Source organism: Durio zibethinus, chromosome 22 (assembly GCF_047325235.1).
Source record: "Durio zibethinus cultivar Kanyao isolate XHJ-2024 chromosome 22, ASM4732523v1, whole genome shotgun sequence".
Lineage (NCBI taxonomy): Eukaryota > Viridiplantae > Streptophyta > Magnoliopsida > Malvales > Malvaceae > Durio > Durio zibethinus.
The window spans coordinates 21,731,728-21,755,169 of NC_143183.1; the positions used below are offsets into that span (position 1 = coordinate 21,731,728).

A 23,442-nucleotide genomic window follows, 5' to 3' on the forward strand; every position below is an offset into this window, starting at 1 on the left:
GAGATTCGAATCCTATTTTTTTAACTGAAAATTCACGTCTGTCGTTCGTGATTGGCGGCTTGTCGGTTGGCCGCTGGCAGCTAGCGACGGTGATTTTGAACTTTAGGGATTGTACATTTAATGCAGTAGATTTGAATCAGATAAAGAAAAAGAAGAAGAAAGAAAAAAATAAAAAATGAAAAAATAAATAAATAAATAAATAAATAAATAAATAATAATAATAATAATAATAATAATAATAAATGATGTTTACAGCAATAAAAGGATAAAGACAAATATCTTAAATTTAAATTTTAAATTTATTAAATATTAAAAATGATTATATCAATTAATTTAGTTAAACTTTGATTTTGATGAAGACAACTTTGATTTTCTAATTTATTATCATAAGTGAAAAAAGAAAAACCAAAACAATATATATATATATATATATATATATATATTCTCTTTGTCCTAAATTATTTGAGTGTTATACATTAATTTTCATGGAATAAGTGTAATTTTAATTTTAGTTTAACTACGATCATAAAATTCCAACTTTTCGGACAAAATATCCGAAAAGGACTAGGGTACGTGTCAGAATTAGTTTCACATTTCTTCTGAAACTTGACTTTGTCATGTTCAAGATATGTAACCAGTAAATCTTGAGAGATGAAGATAATGCACTCATCATTTTCAATGGATAGCTTTATCAGAAAACAACTTTTAATTTAAAGCTTAAACACATTCGATGCTCCTTTATTTATTACTGGCAGTTGACATTTTCAGTTCGAGCTTCCTGGTAGCCACGATGAACTGTGAACTCTTATTAGCAATATGAAGGTCATATGGACCAACAACTGCTAAAACTAGAAAGTAAAAAAAAAAAAAAAAGACATGCATTCCACATTGTATGATCATTGAAGTGGATGCTATCTCAAATTCTCAATTTTGGGATTTTTAGCAGGCATCAGGATTTGCCAAGAGGTAGGCTTCAATGGCCTTGAACATTCCCGAGGCCTTTTCTTTGCCTGCCTTGATTCCCTCTTCCTTGATCTCAAAGTCGCCAATGGTGTAATACTTACTAGTAGTCTTACATATGGATCCCCCAGCTGCAGAGGGTTCTAATTTGGTCTCGTAAGTGATTTTCTCAAGAGTGTTCATCAAAGCATCCCCTTCAATTATACTGTAACTATATACAAAATTTTCTGTGTCTAGTTTTTCTATCTTCTGCTTCACATAATTGAATTGGCTTCCTGTTGAGGAAAGGCAAATATTAGGCTTTGGTTTCACAAATGAGAAAAAAAAAAAAACCCGGAGCTATACTTGCAAGTTATAATTCCATATATTATATTCAAAATATTTAGCTGCCTACATAAACTAACAAACCTTCTCCGAAAGTAACTTTCTTGATGCTTCCAGGCTCACCATTGCCTTCAATGTACTCAACACTCTTAAAGGCCTGAGGAACAACCTTGGGAATGAGCTTGTCACCATCAAGGATACAAGCCTTGAACATCTTGGCTGGTGGGATTGTAGTAACAACCTCAGATTCGTAAGTGAAAACACCCATGATCGCTTTGAGATTTGGAAATGATCAGAGGAGGAGTGAAAATAGAATTGATTGATATTTTGCAGAGAGATTTTTGAGGTGTGGAGATGTGAACCTGAAGTTGTAGTATTTATAGAGTAAGAATGAAGATTAATCCAGAAATTAAGCACCTAAAAAAACTTGCAATTGATTCTGGTTTGTGTACTGATCTTACATATTCTTCAATATGCAACAGACAAGCTTACTATAAAGAACAAATTTATGGATCTTGAAAGCAATCAACATCAGAAGAGGATTAAAAAGAAAGAACTCTAATATTTTAAGCACTGAAGACCTTGGATTCAAGTGCTTGGCATTCAAGTGCTTGACCTATTAGGAACTCGTAGGTATGTGGTAAATTGTAATTATAATGATTAACTTATAAAAGTATCTAGTATATGTTTTTCATTTCATATATCAGAGATAACACAACTCAAACTCTTTTTATTACAACGAAACACAGATGATCATAACCAGAGACCACCACTTTTATTACCCAATCAAAGACAGTTTTGGCAAAGACAAAAGAAAAATACCAAAATCACACCATTAAAACTGAGACGACACGAGGATAAGCAAGCAGGAGCTGATAGCAACCTAGTTGTAGAGATGAGGATTTGCCAAGAGGTAATCTTCAACAGCCTTATACACTGCCGCTTGCCTTTCTGATCCAGCCTTAATTTCCTCTTCCTTGATCTCAATGTCACCAATGGTATAATACTTGCAGATTCTCTTGCAAAGGGTTCCTCCACCTGGTGCTGCCTCAAACTTGGTCTCATAAGTGATTTTCTCAAGTACGTTCATCAATGCATCACCTTCGATCACACTGTAAGTGTGTGACAAGTTCTGTTTGTCCATTGCTTCAATCTTTTGCTTCACATACTTGACTTGGCTGTCTGCATTTGTTACCAAGCAAATAAGAATCATTTTTCACTTAATAACTTACATATAGTACTTAGGTTGCTCCTATTATTTATTTTTTTTTCTAAAATACTAGAAAAGTCCCTAAACGATCCCAAATTTTTTTAAATAAGTTTATATATTTTTATTATATTCAAATAAATCTTTATTATTTTATTCGTATTCAAATAAATCATTATTTCAAACGAAAATTTGATTTACATTAAAAATTTATTTAAATACAAATTAAAGGTTAATAATTTATTTTAATATAAATTAAAAGGTTAAAAACTTATTTGAATGCAAATTAAAAATTAAAAAATTATTTGATTATAATAAAAGTATATGAATATATTTAAGTAAAGTGATAAAATTTAAAAAAAAAAAATTATTATTTTAATCTTATTTTTTAAAATATCGTATCCAACAAATATTCAATAAAATTGGACAGAAATATAAAAGTCTCATCTTCTAAATATATGAAAAAATTTCTTAAAGATTAAACATAATTATGTCCGAATAAAATTAAACATAAATAACAAAGTTTAATCCTTATAAACTTTTTAAAATTCTGAACATATCCGTATCCAATACTCATCTCAAAAAAGCTAACCTTCAGCAAAAGTAATCTTCTTGATACTTCCAGGCCCACCATCTCCTTCAAGGAGCTCAATGCTTTTGACTGCATGTGGCACAACCTTGGGGAAAAGGTTGTCAAAATCAAGAACAAAGGCCTTGAATACCTTGGTTGGGGGGAGTGGGCTAATAACCTCAAATTCGTGAGTGACAACACCCATGATTCTAAACTAGGATTTTGAAAATGTTCAAATTAAACTAGATAAAAAGACAAAAAACAGAATGATGAACCTATTGTTTGAGCTGTGGGGAAGAAAGTGAGAACTAGGATGGCATTTATATACTGCATTTGAAGCTGAAAATTAAAATTTCTTCAATTTTTTGGTTGGATATATCCAACATAGTCACTACTTTTCAAAGAAGTTGCATTAGTCAAAGAAAGCATGCACCCTGCATGAGAATTTCATAGTAAATCTCCTATTGGTCATTTTTGTTCCAATTCCTTTGCTTTTGTATTTGCTTTATTTTTTATTGAAAATGCTTACGTATATATGTGGAAAGAAAATTAGAGGGAATGATCAAATGTGCTGACAAGGAACTTCAAATTTGATTAATTACATGGATAATAAAGTTTAAGTACTTTTAATTTTTCCCTAAATAAATAAACAATAAAAATTTTACCATTTATGATATTATAGGTCCATATATTTTTATTGTATTCAAATAAATTTTCAATTTTTAATTTATATGAACAGTTAATTTAAACTCAAATAAACCCTTAATTTTTTATTTATATTTAAATAAACTCTTAACATAATACATAATAATGCATGTAAGATACCAGTTTTTTACGATCATAAATGCTTGAAGTAAAATCTTTATTTATATAAATAATCAATTTTACATGATTAAAAATAATGAAAAAAATTGCAATAGTTAATTTGAAATAAAGGTATGTTTAGATGTAAATCAGAATATAAAAATTTATTTAAATGTAAGAAAAATATAAATTTGTATAAATAAAATAATAAAGTTTAAGAATTTTTTAATTTTTAACCTCCGAACATTTATAAGGAAAAAAAAAAAAGAAAGAAAGATTGGATCAAGGAATAATTACATTTGATCGAGGTGGCCTTTGGTCATCAAAACAGACAGCAAAATTTCAACATAACAATAGAGTAAGATGATCGCAATCTTTTTCATACAATACCAATCGTAGTAAAAGAATAAAAAATTTTATCTGAAATATAAATTTTAAATTTATTAAATATTAATTTTTAAAAATAATTATACAAATCAATTCAGTTAAACTTCAATTAAGATAAAAATTTAATATATTATAATATTAAAATTTATTTTTTATAAAATTAAAGTTTCCTAATTTTTAGTATCAAAAGTAAAAAAATCATAAAAATAATTTTAAACTATAAAAATAAGAGTTTTAAATATTTAAAAAATAATTTTAAAACATCTCAAAATAAAAGATAGATAAAAAAAAAAAAAAGGACTGATGGAGTATATATATTAAATGAATAATCAAATGTTGAAGAACACTTTGAACTATCTAGAAAGCAACTGCTGAGAAAAATTCAAAGCTAACATACGCAAGTTACCCATACATATCTTTATCTTGTTTGCAATATTCAAGAAAAATTTTCAAACTCTTCTAGAGTTTACTCGACTTTTTTGTATATGTTTTTGTTTTGTTTTCCCCTTTTCCTTTCATTTTTTTGGGCTGCTTGAATTTCATTCGAGAATGTAACTATAGCACAAGACTGGACCTCAATATTTATGAAAAAAATTTATATAAAATTTTTCAAGTGAAGTTTATGAAATTTTTTATTAAAAAAATTAAAATCAATAAATTAAAAAATTTTATTATATAAATCAAATATATATAATTTAAAAAATCTTAATAAATTTTGATCTATTTATTAAATAAATATTTTTAATAAAAATTTGATAAATTTTTTATTGTTAATAAATATCAATAAAATTTAAATTATAAATAATATTTTTAATATTTTTTTACATATTATTAATATTCATATTAAATTTTATCAATTTATCAATTTATTTTTTTTATTAAAATTTTATTTATTTATTTTTAATAAAAAAATTTCATAAATTTTATCCACGAAACATCAAATAAGTTTTATCTTTTGTCTATATCCTTATTTGTACTTGGTATTCAGACAAAGAAATTTTGATAATTTCATGAAAGTCATTACGAAATCTTAGGCTTAACTGCCGTCACATAATCCTAATTATTCAATCAAATCTTGATTGAAGATTTATAGAGTGAATTGTTTTTGAGATTCTGTAGCAAGTACTTTTGATCCATGTTGTCATATGGCCTCCATTCTAGACACAGAAAAAGCTTTTAGACTTTGACAATTTTGGGGCGTTTGGCATAATTCAGTTGACCAACTACCTTTTTTTATTATTTTATGTGATTTAATTTCAAGTCCTCATCACATGTTCTTGAAATGTGTTATTGAATATTAAATATGGATAGAATAAAGGACTCATTGGTAATTCTCATTTAGCATTTTCAGTTGATTTCTTTGACCTCAAATGTGCTGAAAGTGAAATCTTAAAGACTGTGAAGTATTCCTTCCTTTTCAAACATTACATTTAGGGGTACTATCAGATCGACTTGGATTTAATTTAAATTTTTTAGATAATATATAATATTATAAATTTAAATTTAAATTTAAATTATTTTTTTTAAATCGATTAAATGCGAATCAAATTTTATAAATTCAATTCAATTTATTAGTTTTTAAATTATATTTTTTATATTATTTTAATAAAATTTTTAATATATTTAAATAACTTAATATATAAAATAATAATTTTATTTTATAAAAATTTATATATATATAAACTAATAAAAATATATAATTCAATTCAATTTAATTTCTTTTTATTTTTCACATCTTGATCTAAAATCTAATTTAAACTTAATATATATATTTAATATCCAAATTTAATCCGAATTAAAAAAAATTAATTTAAATTAAATCAAATATTATAATTTCGAATCAATTTTCAATTTTTCAATTTTTTTTCTTACCCCTAATTACAGTGCTTGAATAAGGCCTTGAGCCTCTTATTCATCTTTTGATTCTTTTCTCAAAAGGGTTAATGAATAAAATGGACAAAATTTTCTTGATAATTGCTAGCTGGATTAAAACATGAGATCTGGCTTCAAATGCCAATAAGTTCAAGAGAATCAAAATAAGAAAAAAAACAATGCTCAAAATTTAAAGATACAAAACTCTAAAATGTGCTATACCTCTGCTTTTCTTTCTTTTTTCCCCCTTAATAATAGCGTAACAAGTATTACCAAACCAGAAAAATGATCCATTGGCTCAATGAGGCTCAATGAAGCCTGAGCAGATCAACTGTTCTCTCATGAAGCTGGTGCAATTCGCCTGTAAACTGCTTGGAAAGTTTGTCCTCCATTCCTAGCTACCTTTTGTCCTTCTTCGGTTGCAGTACTCAGGAGGTTTACTACAGGGTCTGCTTCAAGCTCCTTCTCTAAGAGGGCTTCAAACATGGGATGATTCTCTAAACAAGACTTCATCCATTCTCCAAGTTCTTCCACATCTGTAATTGTGTATATAATCCCACCAACCTGAAGGGCATAAGCATATTCATCTAGCAAGTGGGGACTAATTACCCTGCGACGATGATTTTTTTCTTTGAAGTGAGGATCCGGGAATAGGAAAAACATCTTTGAAAGCTGTCCTTTCTCAAAGTAGTTGGGTATGTATTTCATCGAATTAGTCCGAACAACAGACACATTCTGGTATTGACCCGGATTTGCCACCCTCAATCCTGAAATCCTTTCCTTCACATACTCGGTCACTTTATCCCTAAGCTCCATCCCAATCATTAGAGTTTCAGGGAAAAGAGTTGAAAGACTAATTAGAAGCCCTCCAAAACCACAACCAATATCCACAAACTGAATCTTTCTGGAACTATCAATCTGATCAGATGATGGGAACAATTGAGGGTAATGAAGTGAGTAGTCAACATGGCTTGGGGAGAGAGGAACAGGGAAGTGGGAGTCACTTAATGGATTGCTGTGTGCTCGCGCTCGGTAGAATCGTTTCCGAGGCAAACCAGTGGATTTGTTTATAGTTGGGCTTGCCTTGTTTTCCAACATATCTATCCCTACAAGCTGTATAATATCAAGTCAAAACCTCAGGGAACGTAGAGGGAAACTACAAATGAAAATTCAAGTGAAAAGCATGTTCGCAAATTAATTCTTCCCAAAGCCATTTTTTTATATTTGAGGCTATCAGGATTGAACTCTAATCACTAAAACTAAAACTCCAGCACTCTACTAACAGATCATACGACTGTCTACCTTTCCAAAGCCATTCCAACACATGCCTATCATTCAGACCAAAATCACTAAGCCGGTTAACAGGATTGATAAAAAGGGTTTTTCAACTTGTGAGAATAGAATTAAGTGTTACATCTGTTCTTTTTCCCCTTTCCAGTTAATAAACTTTGCTTATTAGTTAAGATCAAAACCAAATAAGGACAGTGCACAAAAATTACTTTTAAATCAGAGGTTTCCTCGAGCTAATGCCAAAATCCTTCATGTTTTCTGTTTCACTAGTGAGACAAGTGAAAGAAAAAGCAATCAAAACAGGCTTTTATTTATTAATCCCAATAGAAGAAAGCCTTCAATGCAGCGAAAAACCCTTGCATTACATGGAATTCCAGTTTTCTCAGCAGCCAAACAAAGGGTTAGTCACAAACAATACTAACAAAATGGGCACCCATTCTGGTTCCCAAATCCATGAAGCAAACAAAATACTAAGTACTAAACACAACATAAACAAAACAAAGGAAGAAACTGAACTTTCTTTTACAGAAACAGAGGAAACCCAAATCGATAAATCCCAACGAAAATGAAATAAAAAGTTCAAAACTTAATAATTCAATGGAATTACCGGAATCGGAGAAGCGATAAAGGAGCGTTCTATTGCTTTCTTCGGCAAGGGGCGGCGCGGTGTGTTTCAGTGGGGTTGTACGCTTAATTCAAGAAAATGATCAGAAATGATGGCTTGACCTTGAAAACGCCGTCGTAAAATTGGATTAAGGAATTGGGCCAATGATTTTTTTATACTTTTTTATCTTGGACTACATTTTAACTTTGGGCTTTTCAAATACATCAAACTTCTTGAAGCCCATAATTAATAGCGTAAAATGAAAATTTAACTAGAAAAAATTTTTTCCATTAAGTTGAATGCTAAAAAACTAGAAATTTTTTTGTGTTTTGAAAATTTTTGTTCCATAGTTAATTTAATTTTATTCAACATTTTATAACTATGAAAATATATTTGCTATAGCCGTAATAAAAAAGAACAACCAAACTACATATTTATTGACCTTATACCCAAATTTCAACCAAAAATAAGTATACATTAAATGTTCGTTGGTTTGTTGGTATGTAATGAATTTATGCTTCATTTGGGTGATGGATGATAAAAGTTTTTATTACATCATTATGTTCATTTTAGAATTAAATTTCTAATCAATCATTTAAATGAATTCATTATAATAATAATTTAAACTATGACACAATGAAATGATATAAAAATCATACAAATACAATACATAAAAATGATACAATTAAAAATTTTAATAAAAATATATATTAATTAATACAATCCCATATATTTTATATTTTTTATCGATATAAATTGTAACACATAATTTTTATATAAAATATAATATAAATATATGAATTATCAATATTTTATATAATATGAATATATAAATTATTATATCTAATTATAAAAAATGATTTTATTTATTATAAGGATAACAATAATCAAGAGCTTGAGAAAGATAGAGCTACTGCAATAGTCCAAATTTCTGTAAGCAAAAGTCCTTTGGATCTGAGGATGGCCCAATAGAGACACAAAAGGGAAAAATAAAAACATAAGATCCTAAAAATAAAAGTCAAAAAGAATATTCCAAACTACTCAAGATTATACTTTTCAAGAATAATCATTGAACAACCCAATGCCAATTTCCATCCATTTGTGGATTCAAACATACATCCCCAAAAGCATCAAAGTCTCACTATTTTTTGTAAATTTTAAAGGAAAATTAGAAAGAAAAACCTTTCATTAAAAAGGAAGAAATAAACTCTTTTCACATCTCAAAAGCCATTTATTTGGCATAAAATATAAATAGAAAGTAGAAAAAAACAAAACACATCCCATTAATTTGAAAAAAAATATATACTTTTTCAGTTTTCCCTCAATTAAAAAGAAAAAAATATTTTATATAATTAAATGGAAAAAAAGTTATTGAATTATTTCATTTGTTTAAATAAACCTTTATATTTTGATTTATATCCAAGTAAGTTTTTATTTTAAATAAAAAATTATTTATATTAAAAACTTATTTAAGTACAAATTAAAATTTTAAAAATTTATTTGGATGCAAATTAAAAATTAAGTGTTTATTTGAATATAATAAAAATATAAATATTTATCTAAATAAAATTATAAAGTTCAAGAGTTTTTTTATTATTTTAACTTGAAATATATATATAAGTTTCCTAATATTTCATGAAATATATGAAATTACTTATAATTTATGCTCTTCCTGTTTATATATATTATCATTATCCTAGAAAGTATTTAACCATATAAAAGTGTATATATCTTTCAATTAAAAATGTTAAATTCAAACTTTTATTTTTCAAGATAAATCTTAAGAAATAAATCATCAATAAAATCAATAAGAGAATTGGCTCTTCTAAGATTATTAAGAAGATAATTATATTGATAAATTCATTTGACATACTATGATTGAATTATATATATATTGATAAATTCATTTGTCTCTAAATAAGTGATTTTAAGATCAAATCTTATCAGCAACCTTTATTAACAGTAATCTCAATTGCATGGTCTATCAATTTCTTTATCCAAACTTTTTTTTCAAAAAAAAATTGAAATTATCAGTAATTATATAAAATATTAAAATTTTGTTTATGTAATCAAGAACCAATTTTCAACAAGAAAAAAAAAAGGGGGGAGTTGTAAAATTGTGTAAATCAAAAGAAGATAAAGTTAAAGAAAAAAAAAGTTTTCAAACTAAATTTTTTTATTTTTTATTATAATCAGTTAAATTTTTTATTTTTATTTTAAATTAATTAAATTTTTAAATATTTATTTTCATTCAATTAAACTTTTGATTGAACAAAAATAATTAAAATTTTTTCCATCAAGGACTCAACTGTAAAAGTAAATAATTAAAAATTTAATTGATTGAAAAAAACAAAAGGGATTTAGATGATTATTGGATTTTAATTTAATTTTTAGACAATTTAATCAAAACAAAAACTTTCTGGACTATTATAGTATTCTTCTTTTATTGTTCTAGAAAAATTTAAAAACCAAAAAAAAAAAAAAAAACCTCACGCGCTTTTATTTCCTCTTTTCATCGCCAATCGCCGCATCTCTGCCCTCAGCTTCATAAGTCGCCCTTTTACTCTTCTCTTCCCCACCACCATTTAATAAAAATAATTAAAAAAAAAAGACCAAAAATTCATATCAAACCCTTTTTTTATCTTTTAAAATCAAGCAATTAAAAATCCTCAGTCTTCTCCTAATTCAGTAAAACCCTAGATATACTCACACCACTGCCCCCCTTAACCTGAGAAGAAAAACCCACCCTTTTTTTTCAACGGTGTTGTTTTTGTTTTAAGCTTTCTTTTTTGGCGTTCTTTACAATGTCGGGTTCCGGTGGAGTTTCGATCGCGAGAAGCCGAGGCGGCGAGAATCGGTTTTATAATCCGCCGCCGATGAGGAAACAACAGCAGCAGGTGATGAAGATGCAGCGGCGGGAACAAAGGCCGTTGATTTCCAAGAGTCTGACGGAGAAGAGAACGGATCACGAGGAATGCGCCACATCATCGCCATCTTCATCGTCGGTGAATAATAGTATTGATAATAATAATAAAAGAAATGATGATAATTCGACGAATTTGGATCGGTTCTTGGAGTTTACCACTCCTGTGGTTCCGGCTCAATATTTACCCAAGGTAAATCAAAACAAAACCCAATTTTTATTAATCAAGATTTGACCTTTCTTTTTCTTTTCTTTTTTTTCTTTAATTTGGTTCAATATTTAATTTTTGGGATTCTTTGATTGATTAAAAACAATGATCCAGTCCTTTTTTATGTTGAGGATATTTTGGAAAATTGTTTTTTTAAGTTTAGCAGAAGTTACTGATTATCTGCAACTAGTGAAATTACTTGACTTTACTTTAATTTCTTTGTTAAGAATCAAAAGCCAATAGAAATTTATGAAATTGATTTGTTTTTTAGTTAGAAAAATTGAAGATGTTTTGCCAAACTACTGAAGACCAGACAATATAGAAACTGTTAATTGCAAAATTGGGAATTGTTTGAGCTTTTTTTTTTTTTTTTAATGCTAATGAAGAATGAAATTTTATTCTGTTGGTCTAACAGACAAGCATAAGAGGATGGAGACGCCGAGAGCGTGGACTGGAGTCTACTCCATATTTTGTGCTCGAGGATTTGTGGGAGTCTTTTAAGGAATGGAGTGCGTATGGAGTTGGGGTTCCTCTTTTGTTGAATGGGAGTGAATGTGTAATGCAATACTATGTTCCATACTTGTCTGGCATTCAGCTGTATATAGATCCATCGAGACCCTCTCCAAGGCAAAGGTAAATCCATTCACACTTTATTTTATCTAATCACCTGCTGTGGTTGAAAGTGCTTCTGTCTTGTCTTTTTGGTATGTTTCTTGACTGAGAATTCTGATTACCCATGATTTTTTGGATCTTTATGTGGTCACAACTATTCCCTGTTTCCTTTTTGTGAGTTAGGAAAACTTTAATCGATAATCAGATAAAATTTATTGAAAATAATTTTGTATTAACTTGGGAAGTCATGTTGTTAAAGTCTCACTTGGTTGTTGATATAACTTACGTTGTATTGTATCCAATGTTTTATTGATACGTTTTATAAGATCTGCTGTTGAGTCCATAATCTTAGTGAGATAAAAAGTGATTAGTTCTCTTGAGCCGTAGATAATTAATTGTATTTTTTCTTTGAAATGCTAGATTAATAGCATACTTGTTGCTTTGTTTCATTTTGCCCTCTATCTTTGAACAGGAGGCCTGGTGAGGAGAGTGATACTGAGTCTTCCAGGGAGACAAGTAGCGATGGTAGCAACAGTGATTGTGGAATAGGAAGAAGAGAGGGGGCTTGGAGTCAGCTGGAGATTGCAGATGCGAATATTCAGAGATTGACTAGACTGTCACTTAGAAATAGACCCTCTGAGGGTTCATCAAGTGATGAAAGTGGTCAGCTTATTTTTGAATATTTAGAGCATGATCAACCATTTAGTCGTGAGCCATTGGCTGACAAGGTACGTCCCTTTTCATTTGTTACGTTAGCATTTACCCCTTGTTGTGCTCTCTCTGAGAACCATGCATCCTACAGATATCAGTTCTGGCATCTCGATTTCCAGCATTAAGGACATACAGGAGCTGTGATCTATCACATTCAAGTTGGATTTCTGTGGCATGGTATATTTCTCTTTTTAAAAGACTTCATGAAGTTATGATTGTTATTCATTGAAGTTGTGATTTTATATCTGATTGAATCTGATAATTTTTATTTTTCTGTTTTTAATAAAGGTATCCTATATATAGGATACCAATGGGTCCAACTCTGCAAAATCTGGATGCCTGTTTTTTAACATATCACTCTCTGTCTATGCCCTCACCAGGTAAGCACCTTTTCCACCGTCTATATGTGGTTGCATGTCTGTATTATTTCTGCCTGATACTTTTTTTACAATGTGATTGATATTGTTTGGAGCAGGTACTGGCACGGATGTGCGGCCCTTCCGAGGCTTTAATGTTAGGGAGTTTCATGGTACTGACATGTCCTTAAAGCTACCATTGCCTACCTTTGGACTTGCTTTCTATAAGTTCAAAGTTTCCGTTTGGGACCCTGACGAAGTTAATGAATCTCAGAAAGCTAATTCCCTTTTGCAAGATGCTGATGACTGGCTTAGGGGTTTGCAAGTGAATCATCCAGATTTCAGGTTCTTTGTTTCCCACAATAAATACTGGAGGTGATCTATGTTCCAAATGCATAACAGAACTGACCACTTAACTTGGAAGAGAATCCCAGTATCTCATCTAATTGACTTCCAAACTGCCCCAACAATCAGTATTTGCTCATACATATACTTGAAATTGCATGCCCTATTTGTAGTTCTTCCTCATGGATGTGAGTAAGATGCTTTATTTTGTGTGAATTATGGTGGATACAGAACACTGACAGGCATGATATTCCATTTCATCCGTTGAGCTTCCCATGAAACTCCTTGTTCTTTTATCAGTGTCATGGCCTTGAAAGAGACCGAGGTCAATCGCTACAGCCTTCTGGCCAAAAAAAAAAAAAGGGTTACATCCTCGTAATAAGTTGTTTGATGATGAAAATCTCTGATATTTGTGTAAACTTGTGTCCTTTTGAGCTCAGTATGTATAACATACTACTTATACCAATACTTCCATGGAGCTTGATCTTGGATCCGAAGTCAAATCATCGTTTTTCAGTGGAAGTGAAATAAGATGTTACCTCTTTAGCTCTTCTTCCTTAAATTCAACCTCCCCACCCATTTTTTTCTTCCCTTCAATATCACCTGCACACTAGAAGTTTTAGTTCTTACAATTCCTTTTAATTGTCACTTCTTATGGGAGTGAATTTTATATAAATTATTGATAATTCAATTAACACGAACGATAATTTTGAATTGTGGTTAATTAATTATAACGCAATATCTGTAGGTCATGATTTGATTACTAGTGGCTCTCGCATATATGCTTATGCTAAAACAGAACCAAGCTAAACTGCCATTGATTATCACCATCAAAATAGAATAGCTTTGTGCTTTAAGACCAGAAACGGTAGGCCATAATTATTATTGTTTTCGGAGCTATGGACAAGTTAATTTGCTTGCAACTGCTGGCATGTTAAATGTTAAAAACGTTCAGAAATGGATATAGATCAAGGGGTTTCATGAGTGGATGGTTAGGCTAGGGATGCAAGTATCTCTCGTTGCTTGATTCATACGCAATAATGTACCACCACTGTTAGTCGTAATTCCCAAAATGTTACCATATTCTCTCCTATAGGCATTCTCTATAAATGGAAACAAGGCAAGAAAATGGTTCACCCATGAGAAAAGTAAAGCACACACAGAGCGCCCCCCCCCCCCCCCCCCCCCCTACTTCTCTTATGGCATCTTCCTTCTACATGTGAAAAAGATCATGATTTATGCTTTATTTGGAGTTCTTGCCGCGTAGTCACGTCTTTTTGGGAATAGAACAATTTTGATGACTAATAATTTGTAACCAAGGTTTGATATCAAATCTCATCTGATTATGCTTGATTGAGAAACATTCGAGTGAGTTTGCTCTTGTCACGGTATTTCAAAAATATTTGGGTGAATGTTAAATCGCTTATACAAGTAAAAATCGATCTTAATAGTGATTAGCAAATCCCACTTGGAAGTTCATATATTACCAAAGGCTAAAACGTCTATGCCTTGGTTAGTTTTTAAGAATGACTTACCATTTTTTTTCCGTCTTGTAGTTTCTTTTTCCTCTGTTCACCTAATTACAGGAATCAATCGGAGGTGACAAAATGGTTTATAACATTGGACATGGTCGGAAGCGGGCTAGGTTCCGAACCCACCGGCAAAAAGTGACAATGGACACAAATAAGTGTAGATGACTCGAAGTGTAATAGAATTAATGTGAATCAATACAGTAAAAAAATTTAAGCTCGATTAAATTTATAATTTGAAATTTGACTCAATCTCAACTTAAATTTATATCTCAAAATTCAACTTGAGTTTAATCAAATTTTAATTTTCATGCTTGAATTCAACTCAAGATCAAACTATTCAAATGTGCTAGATTAAACTCTTTTAATAAAAATTAACTCAATTCTCATGTTTGATTTTAAACTTAATTATGTTTTTGAAATCAAACTCGAATTTATATATATATATATATATATATATAATTTTTAATTAAAATAATAAAAATACATTAAATTTTAAAAATTCAATTATGCTTGTTCAAGCTATAATTGGACATTAAAATGCTCGAACTCAACTCACTTAGTAAGTTGAACTCAACTCAACTCACTTAGTAAGTTGAACTCAACTCAACAATAATAAAACCAAATTTGAATTTTATTTGAGTTAAATTCGAATAATTTGCCCCTTATATCAGATAACAATAACAGCCTATATAATCCTCTTTATTAAAACATGTTTAGCACGGCAACTGCAAACAGATATTTCCAATCATAATCCTGCTAAACTCCGATCATAGATAGTATAATGAAGGCAAAGGATAGATATAGGATAAAGTTCTTCCATCTTTCCATTATGCACAAAAGCTCTAAATACAATAGGAATACAAAGTTATGCATATCTAAACGATTACCATTTCTAAGGTAGAGTCAAAGATCTTCCTCTTTATGCTTTACTCTGAGACCTAATATTATTATTGTTGTAACCACTACAAATACCCCCATTGACTTACAAGTTGTCATCAAGAATAGCGGACATCAACAATCCTTGGACGAACTCACACCTTTGAGACTTCTCCTCGTGGTCCTTGTCCGAGAGTTGCGACTGTTGAGGCTTTCTGTCATGATGAACTAGTTTTAGAAACTTAAATCTGATTTATAACAAGAAAACAGAAGGCAGAAGAAGTTCCTAAGCAATAAGAGAAAGGAAATGTAAAAATGCAGGCAAACACGATGCATTCAATGTGCCTTCAACATGCGTAAGATACGTTCATACAACAACCTGCTTAGACCGTGATTGCCACTATGATTAAGTGGTATCCCCCTACCGATCAATTAGGCCAATAATAATAACAAAAAAAAAATTTGCCCATATCAAAGGGCATAGTGGACTACCAGCAGCCCTGACATTTTAGGGACCAAACAGAAACAAAAGTACTAAAATTAAAAATACTAATACCTTTCTAGAAATTCTTTATTTGTGCTTTCCTTTACTGCACTTGCTTCAGAAATAGAAAGAGCCTGCAGGCTTAAAGGCTCGTCACCTGTTGGTGGATTAAACATAAATGATGACAATAATGGATCGGGTTCTGCATTGGAGGAAGAAATAATGCATGAAGATCCCCCAAGAAAGGCCTGCAAATTTCCTTCTCGCAGTTCTTTTCTCAACATAGAAAATGTCAAATTGGATCCACCCTTGCGTAACCTCCGCTTCCGCTGCACGTAATATCTAGTCAAGGAATAACCTGAACCATCATGACATGCTTACTCACAAACAAGCTAGAGAGGTTTAAACTTACAAAGAGGACAGTAAACGGTGGATAAGGAAAGTTTCTTAGGGGACAAAAAAGTATAAGCTCGGTCACTGTGAACAGATATGCATATCCATTCTAAAATAAAATGAAAACACAAATGCTCATACTCCTAAATAAGTCTATTATGTTTTGCAGGCATAACCATGGCGCATACAATCAAGCAACATGGTGAAGATGAAAGCAGATCAAAGTGTTTAGCCTTTTAAAAGAGACCCAGCTGGATGATAATTGACATAAAAGGATATCTTAAGGAAATTCCCATGTTGCATGGTAATGTGGCTGACAATATTCATTCCAACCCTCTTTGCACAAATCGGGCACACCTGCAAAAGGTAACATTCATCCAAACGCCTATTAAGCGAAATTCGAATGTAACTCTCAAGTAATGTTACATGTCCAACAGACCAACAACACTTATCTGACTGGAAGAAAAAAGCATAGAAGCATGAACAATCACAGAATTTTATTAAATTAATTTAAAAGATAAACAGCTTAAAGCCCTACCTCAAATGAATGCTAGACACAGTTGCTTGAAAAATGAGAATGATATTAAAGCAAAGAACATCTGTCACTCTAGCAGCAGTAAAATTCACAATTACTAAATCTAAAGTTAAATCCCCAATTTCAACACACCAACACAAAATCCCACTTCAAAATTTTTCTATTTCTTTTTTCCAATTATGAACCATACCATACACATTTTATATATTATTTTATAATAAATTCAATACAAAAGAAACACAAATTTCATCACTAGAAATTAAAATATATATAATTTTTGGGAAATTAGGAAAAAGGGTACCCCGTTTTTGGCTTCAACAGGATGTTCCTCATCGATGTGACAACAAAGTCCAACAATGTCGAAATCCTCAGCGCAAAACGGACATAAAAACTCCGCCTTGAAATCCTCTTCTGCATCAACTTCTTCATATCCTCCTCCGAGAAACAGATCTAAACACAAAAAAAAAAAAAACAAAATTGATCGCAAATCCAAATAATTTAATTTCTTATTTTCTCAGGAACCAAACAGAAAATACCAACCAGATCGAGATTGATGACGCCTTGACGAAGAGGAAGAAGAAGAATTGGAAAATCGAAAGCTCCATGTATTTGACTCCATTTTTTAAGAAAAGAAAGCAACTTTTTTTTCTCTTTTGATCAAAGTATTTCTGATTTTTTTTCTTATGGAGGTAAATGATGGAAAATTTATTAAATGAAGCCCCTAAAAAGTTCATAAATTGATATATTTTATTAAAAAAAACAAAACCCTAGAAAGATGGAAATAATAAAAGGAAGAAACGAAAAAAATAAAGGAGAGAGAAAGGAAACAACGGGGAATGAAAGAGCAGAGAGAGACTCTCCACCCGTCTTCTGGTACGGGGTTCAGCTTCTTTTATGAACCCCTTTTTTTTTGTTGGGGGTCTTTTCTGACTTGTCCATTGAGTTTTGCTAAATTATGTAAATACCTCTTTTTCTTAGATATATTCAAAGTTTGGTTTTATCATAATTAATAGATTCGAATTGATTTAATTTAATTAATTTATCAATTATAAAATTAATTTAATTAATTTTTAAAAATAATTTTTAAAAATTTTTTATTTTTAATTAATTTGATTTGAAATCAAATTTATTGAATTAATTAAAATTTTAATTAAAATATAATAACCTTATATATAATTAAAAATATATGAAATTATTCATTTTATTTCAAGTTATTAAAGTTTTTAATTTAATAATTTAGTTTTAAAATATTTTTATTAAATAATTTTTTTTAATTTTTTAAATATAAAAAAATTTTAAATTTTAAAATATAATATAATTTAATATATTTTATTATTCGATTAATAAAAAAATTAATTGAACTGATCCATTTAATTTCAATCGATTAACTTTTGAAATTAAAATTTAATTTGATTAACAAAAATAAAATAACATAATTTGATTAATTCAAATTTAGATAATTCTACTCAAAATTAATCAAACCAATCAAATAAATATTCATACTCTTTTCACTATGTCCATAAATTATTACTATTAGATGTGATTGAGATATTCAAAGTTTGGTTTTATCATAATTAATATATTCGAATTGATTTAATTTAATTAATCTATCAATTAAAAAATTATTTTTAATTAATTTTTAAAAATAATTTTTAAAAATTTTTTATTTTTAATTAATTTGATTTGAAATCAAATTTATTGAATTAATTAAAATTTTAGTTAAAATATAATAACCTTATATATAATTAAAAATATATGAAATTATTCATTTTATTTCAAGTTATTAAAGTTTTTAATTTAATAATTTAGTTTTAAAATATTTTTATTAAATAATTTTATTTAATTTTTAAATATAAAAAAATTTTAATTTTAAAATATAATATAATTTAATATATTTTATTATTCGATTAATAAAAAAATTAATTGAACTGATCCATTTAATTTCAATCAATTAACTTTTGAAATTAAAATTTAATTTGATTAACAAAAATAAAATAATATAATTTAATTAATTCAAATTTAGATAATTTTATTCAAAATTAATCAAACCAATCAAATAAATACTCATACTCTTTTCACTATGTCCATAAATTGTTATTATTAGATGTGATTGAGATAGTGTCACTGGAGGAAAATCTTAGGTCATGTTTAATACATTGAATAATGAATAAGATATGATAATAATAATTTTATATTATGTTGAGAGAACTATTTTTAATTTATAATATTAAACTTATATATTTTGTTATAATTTTAAAAAATATATCAATAATTTAAATTACATAAATATTGAAAAATAATAATTTTGATCAAAATAAATTATCTTATTTTAATTCTTACATATATCAAATATAAAATAAAATAATATTATTTAACATAATTTTATTCATTATATTATTTTAATTTATTTTATTATAATTTTATTTATCATTCACATCTTTGCTAAGTTCGTCACGTTAGGATTTGATTGGAGTTTTTATTGAAACGCGCTTAGGAAACGTCATTTGCTTTGGATTATCAGTTGTGGGGCCGTAGCTATCACTAACAAGAAATATAAGAATAATCCTAAGCTGCAAACACATTGCTCTTGTAGCTCAGTTGGTTAGAGCACCCGTTTAGTAAGCGGGAGGTCTTGAGTTCAACTCTCAACAAGAGCAATTTTTTTTTTTTTTCCCTTTTTTTTGGGCAATTTATTATTTTTTTCTGCAAATGCAAAGTCTATTCCAACTGCAAATGCATAAACTAATGAACATTTTACCAACATCATTCTAGTTTTTCATCAAACAATGAAAAAGGAAAGGCGCTTTGAAAACAAAAGGAAATTAATTACAGAGCATTGGGTACCCAATGCAATGAGTAACAATAGTCGCCATATGATTCACGAAGACAACAATAGTAGAGAACATAATCTAAGCAGTCACATGCAATGCTAGCTTCAGCACTTCTTTTTAGTCTTCATCAAATCAATGGGATCCGGAGCCGCGAAAGAGTTTTCAAGAAAATCAGCAATTGTGAGCTTCATGTCCACTGTCATCTTCTCAAGTATAGCTGACAATAAGTCCACATCTAACATGGCTCTATGTGTTGCATCTCCTGATTGAATGCTATAGTGTTCACGGAGTGCTTGTAGTGAGTGTAGCCTTGATCCTGTTAACAATATAAACAATTAAACTGATTGAAAATTTTATGCAGAAAGAGATAGGGGATTGAAGCTCTAACCATTCAACTTCATCAACTGCCGCGCCAGAGGAAGGGTGTCCAGAAACAGCAAATTAGAAGGAATAACCATTGAACAGCGGCTGAATTCCTTGACTAAGAAAGGAACGTCAAAACTACGTGCATTGTGAGCAATAAACAGACAAAGGCTTCCAGGAATTCGTTGACGAAGTCTGACATAGTGCATTAGGAATGGAATGAAGTCCTTCATCCTAGCCAAAACAGCAATCATCCAACATGGGGCATGGAGCAATCAATATAAAGATAACAAATAAATTCAAACTTCAATTAATTTGAGATTGGTATGAAAAATTTTGCACCATTTGAAGATAAAATACCTTGGAACATCTGATCTATTCACCATGTTGGTTGTGATACCATGAATGTGAGAATTTGGAACATGTTGGTCAGGGTTAATCAGGGTGTGCAAACAGCTGTTCTTGCCCCCCGAAAGGTCTCGGATTGCAATTTCAATAATCCGCCCACTCTTTTTGCAAAATCCAGTGGTTTCAATATCAAAAACAAATACTGTTACAAGTTGCTTTGGATCTTGGCTCTCTAAAATCTGGCGTTTAGCATCACAATACTGGATGCTTCTAAAGCAACTTGAAACTGCAGAATTGATAGTGCTTGCTTGCATTTGTCTGTCCAAGTATTCATGGCTAACATTGCTTGGTTTGCTTTTCTCAATATCTCTAGTTCTCAGCGCACTTACTGTTGATTTTGGTCTCAAAACCTGAGTCCTATTGATTGTCCCTTGTTGCAAAGGCTCAAAAGCATGTGATCCTAGCAACTTAACTTTGGAACAAACCATAGGAGAATGTATTAGTATGTGGAAGTTGTGTGACAAATAGCCTACATATGTTGATCGAAAGTGGGGTAAGGGCTGGATTCTGCATCTAGGAAATTGCAAAAGCGAAAAGCACATGGCACCTGTCATCATTTGGGCTCTCAATCAACTGCAACACAATTAGCTTGCACTTGAGTAACAATTCGACATATTTCAGGTGACAAGTATGGAATAGAATGTTAATCAGAAAGATGGCACAAACTTATGTACGCTACTTGAAGAAACAAGTAAAGAACTTCTATTTGAATTCTCCAAACATTTAAATTCTAACTCAGAAGGACTGAATTTTGTTTCATTGTTCCTGCAGTTGATGTTGTATTGTAGTAACCTAAAATCAAAGATACCTTACTGAAACAGCTTTAGTTTATACATTATCCTTGAAAGAAACCTAAAAGCAAGGATGGAAAAATCTTTCAGGGATTCAACTATGTGATACAGAAATACACAGCCAAACTCTGCCATTTTGAGATGGTTCCACGAGAAGTATCTGTAATAACTTGCAAGTCCTATGAGAGATTATATAGCAGGTAATAGATCCCCATTGTCCATACCACAAACTGGAAAATACAAGTTACTTTTTGAACCATGTTTTGCCATTGCCACAAGCTTCACTTCCATAGGTTTCAATTAGATATGCTTAGCAAATTCAATAATGAAAATACAACATCTCAACTTTATCAGAAAGAAACTCATTCCAATCAAACAACTACAATTCCAGAAGAAGAATGAAGCTTTATTCCAACATATCAGAACCAAAAGCATAGCCAAATAACAAGTAAAGCATCTTCACCAAAGCACCCAAATTGACCATGTATACAACTTCAGAAAACAGGCTTACCAGCAATAAAAAACTCACAAAACTTTTGAAATAAAACCACAAGGAAATCCACCCATCAACTTCACTTAAACCAAGAAATCCATAAAAGCATAACCCAAATCAAGAACCAGGGTATCATTCAACTACAATCTAAAGAAGCAAAAAAAATAACAAAATAGTGACAAAAGAGACTACCTTTGAGGGAATTCAAACACTGGAAACCACATTGGCCTTTGAAACTGTCATTTTGAAATTATAAACAGACAGGTTTCTGACATTGGTTTCCTTTTCGGTGTTTGGAAGTGGAACACGAAGCTATATGAGGAGCTGAAATGAAATTGCGGATCGTGCAATTTTGAAGCCCAAAAACACTGCGGGTCATGCGTGCTTTTTGTTTTTCCGGTTCAAGGAACAAAGGAGGAACCTTTTTGGCGCTGTTCGACGCTTTGTCAACAACGGGAAAACAAAACAAAAACTCCATTATTGTAAGCTTTGGGACCAAACATAGGCTATGACCCAATATTCGTTTGGACCAAAACTAACGCCTGAAGCCTTGTCAGGATGGCTGAGCCCAATTAAATGCCATCATTTCATGGAAATTCTTGTCTTTTATGTAAGGTAGATAACACCAATTCAATTAATCCAATGGTGGTTTTTTTTTTTTTCTAACTCGAACAGTCAAATAATTGGAAAAATGTTTTTTGATTATGAATATTAAATTAAAGTGGTAGTAATTTTAGGGTTAAATAGTATTTTGGTTTTTTTTTATTAGAAATTGTTAGTAAACTGTAAAAGATATTTTAAATTTTTTTATTAACTTGATATAGCATATCGACCTAAAGTTATAGTGCTACATCAGTTTAATCATTTCATCAATTTACTCACAAACCTCTTTTCATATTAATTTATTAATTTTTTAGTAAACGATCAATGTTTAAATTAAATCGATTTATAATATCATTTTTATATGTAAAATTAATTTTAGGCCGTCTAAATTATCTGAAACCCCTCATTTTTAAGCTATAAATAGGACCGTACCATCTAAACATCTCACGTTCTCTCAATTTTGCTACTCTCTTTCTTATTTTCTTTTTCAATCAATCTTTAACTTTATCGTCGAAACACAATGCTAAGTATACCTCAATCTTTGTCATTAACCGCACAAACACTAGTAATTCAAATTTTTTGAAAATCTGATACCCTGTCACTGTTTACTAGGCCCATCACATGATCCCAAACTTATGGTTTTCATTTTTGTGCATGGCGGGCTCTCAAACTGAATGGCTATTTAAGAGAAGATGAGGTTAGAATTAGATTCAAATGTGAGCCCTGGCGTCCTTGCTGTAGCCCCATGGAATCATCCAAGGAATGTACTTAGTAGGCGCTAGTGTCACGGATCGAGACTTAAGCTTCGAATTCGTACGGTTTCGAGACCCGAGCATTCACCCTTCCGACGTCTCAGATCAACCTTTTGCCACGGTTCACACCCTTGTGAGGTATTGTCCGCTCTGGCCCCCCTGGCCTCACGGTTTTGTCCTACAAAAGGCACCTCACAAGATGAAAAT

General features: G+C 30.2%; 6 protein-coding genes and 1 non-coding gene across 7 annotated transcripts; 2 read left to right on the plus strand and 5 right to left on the minus strand.

Annotated features, from left to right (window-relative positions):
• Positions 1-724: 724 nt before the first annotated feature.
• Positions 725-1,807, minus strand: LOC111306895 (major allergen Pru av 1-like). Its single transcript, XM_089751769.1, has 2 exons — positions 1,369-1,807; positions 725-1,235 (listed from the first exon to the last, which is right to left on the minus strand). The coding sequence occupies exons 1-2, from the start codon at positions 1,550-1,552 to the stop codon at positions 940-942; spliced, it is 480 nt and encodes a 159-aa protein (XP_089607895.1). The 5' UTR covers positions 1,553-1,807; the 3' UTR covers positions 725-939.
• A 136-nt stretch (positions 1,808-1,943) lies between these two features.
• Positions 1,944-3,355, minus strand: LOC149512711 (major allergen Pru ar 1-like). The gene is made up of 2 exons (XM_089751768.1): positions 3,084-3,355; positions 1,944-2,466 (listed from the first exon to the last, which is right to left on the minus strand). Exons 1-2 carry the CDS (start codon positions 3,265-3,267, stop codon positions 2,168-2,170), a joined length of 483 nt encoding a protein of 160 aa, XP_089607894.1. The 5' UTR covers positions 3,268-3,355; the 3' UTR covers positions 1,944-2,167.
• Positions 3,356-6,197: 2,842 nt separating this feature from the next.
• LOC111307500 (tRNA (guanine-N(7)-)-methyltransferase-like) lies at positions 6,198-8,170 on the minus strand. The gene is made up of 2 exons (XM_022905515.2): positions 8,023-8,170; positions 6,198-7,238 (listed from the first exon to the last, which is right to left on the minus strand). Exon 2 carries the CDS (start codon positions 7,221-7,223, stop codon positions 6,465-6,467), a length of 759 nt encoding a protein of 252 aa, XP_022761250.1. The 5' UTR covers positions 7,224-7,238; positions 8,023-8,170; the 3' UTR covers positions 6,198-6,464.
• A 2,426-nt stretch (positions 8,171-10,596) lies between these two features.
• On the plus strand, positions 10,597-13,736 carry LOC111306898 (uncharacterized). The gene is made up of 6 exons (XM_022904896.2): positions 10,597-11,135; positions 11,566-11,783; positions 12,235-12,490; positions 12,565-12,650; positions 12,762-12,853; positions 12,949-13,736. Exons 1-6 carry the CDS (start codon positions 10,824-10,826, stop codon positions 13,206-13,208), a joined length of 1,224 nt encoding a protein of 407 aa, XP_022760631.2. The 5' UTR covers positions 10,597-10,823; the 3' UTR covers positions 13,209-13,736.
• A 1,771-nt stretch (positions 13,737-15,507) lies between these two features.
• On the minus strand, positions 15,508-17,859 carry LOC111306899 (protein DEHYDRATION-INDUCED 19 homolog 4-like). The gene is made up of 5 exons (XM_022904897.2): positions 17,535-17,859; positions 17,296-17,444; positions 16,739-16,816; positions 16,139-16,401; positions 15,508-15,797 (listed from the first exon to the last, which is right to left on the minus strand). The coding sequence occupies exons 1-5, from the start codon at positions 17,611-17,613 to the stop codon at positions 15,689-15,691; spliced, it is 678 nt and encodes a 225-aa protein (XP_022760632.1). The 5' UTR covers positions 17,614-17,859; the 3' UTR covers positions 15,508-15,688.
• A 1,718-nt stretch (positions 17,860-19,577) lies between these two features.
• On the plus strand, positions 19,578-19,651 carry TRNAT-AGU (transfer RNA threonine (anticodon AGU)). The gene has a single exon. It is a non-coding gene; the product is annotated as a tRNA-Thr (tRNA).
• Positions 19,652-19,715: 64 nt separating this feature from the next.
• On the minus strand, positions 19,716-22,320 carry LOC111307501 (exonuclease DPD1, chloroplastic/mitochondrial-like). Its single transcript, XM_022905517.2, has 4 exons — positions 22,073-22,320; positions 20,549-21,169; positions 20,214-20,422; positions 19,716-20,141 (listed from the first exon to the last, which is right to left on the minus strand). The coding sequence occupies exons 2-4, from the start codon at positions 21,151-21,153 to the stop codon at positions 19,930-19,932; spliced, it is 1,026 nt and encodes a 341-aa protein (XP_022761252.2). The 5' UTR covers positions 21,154-21,169; positions 22,073-22,320; the 3' UTR covers positions 19,716-19,929.
• Between the last annotated feature and the right edge of the window lie 1,122 nt (positions 22,321-23,442).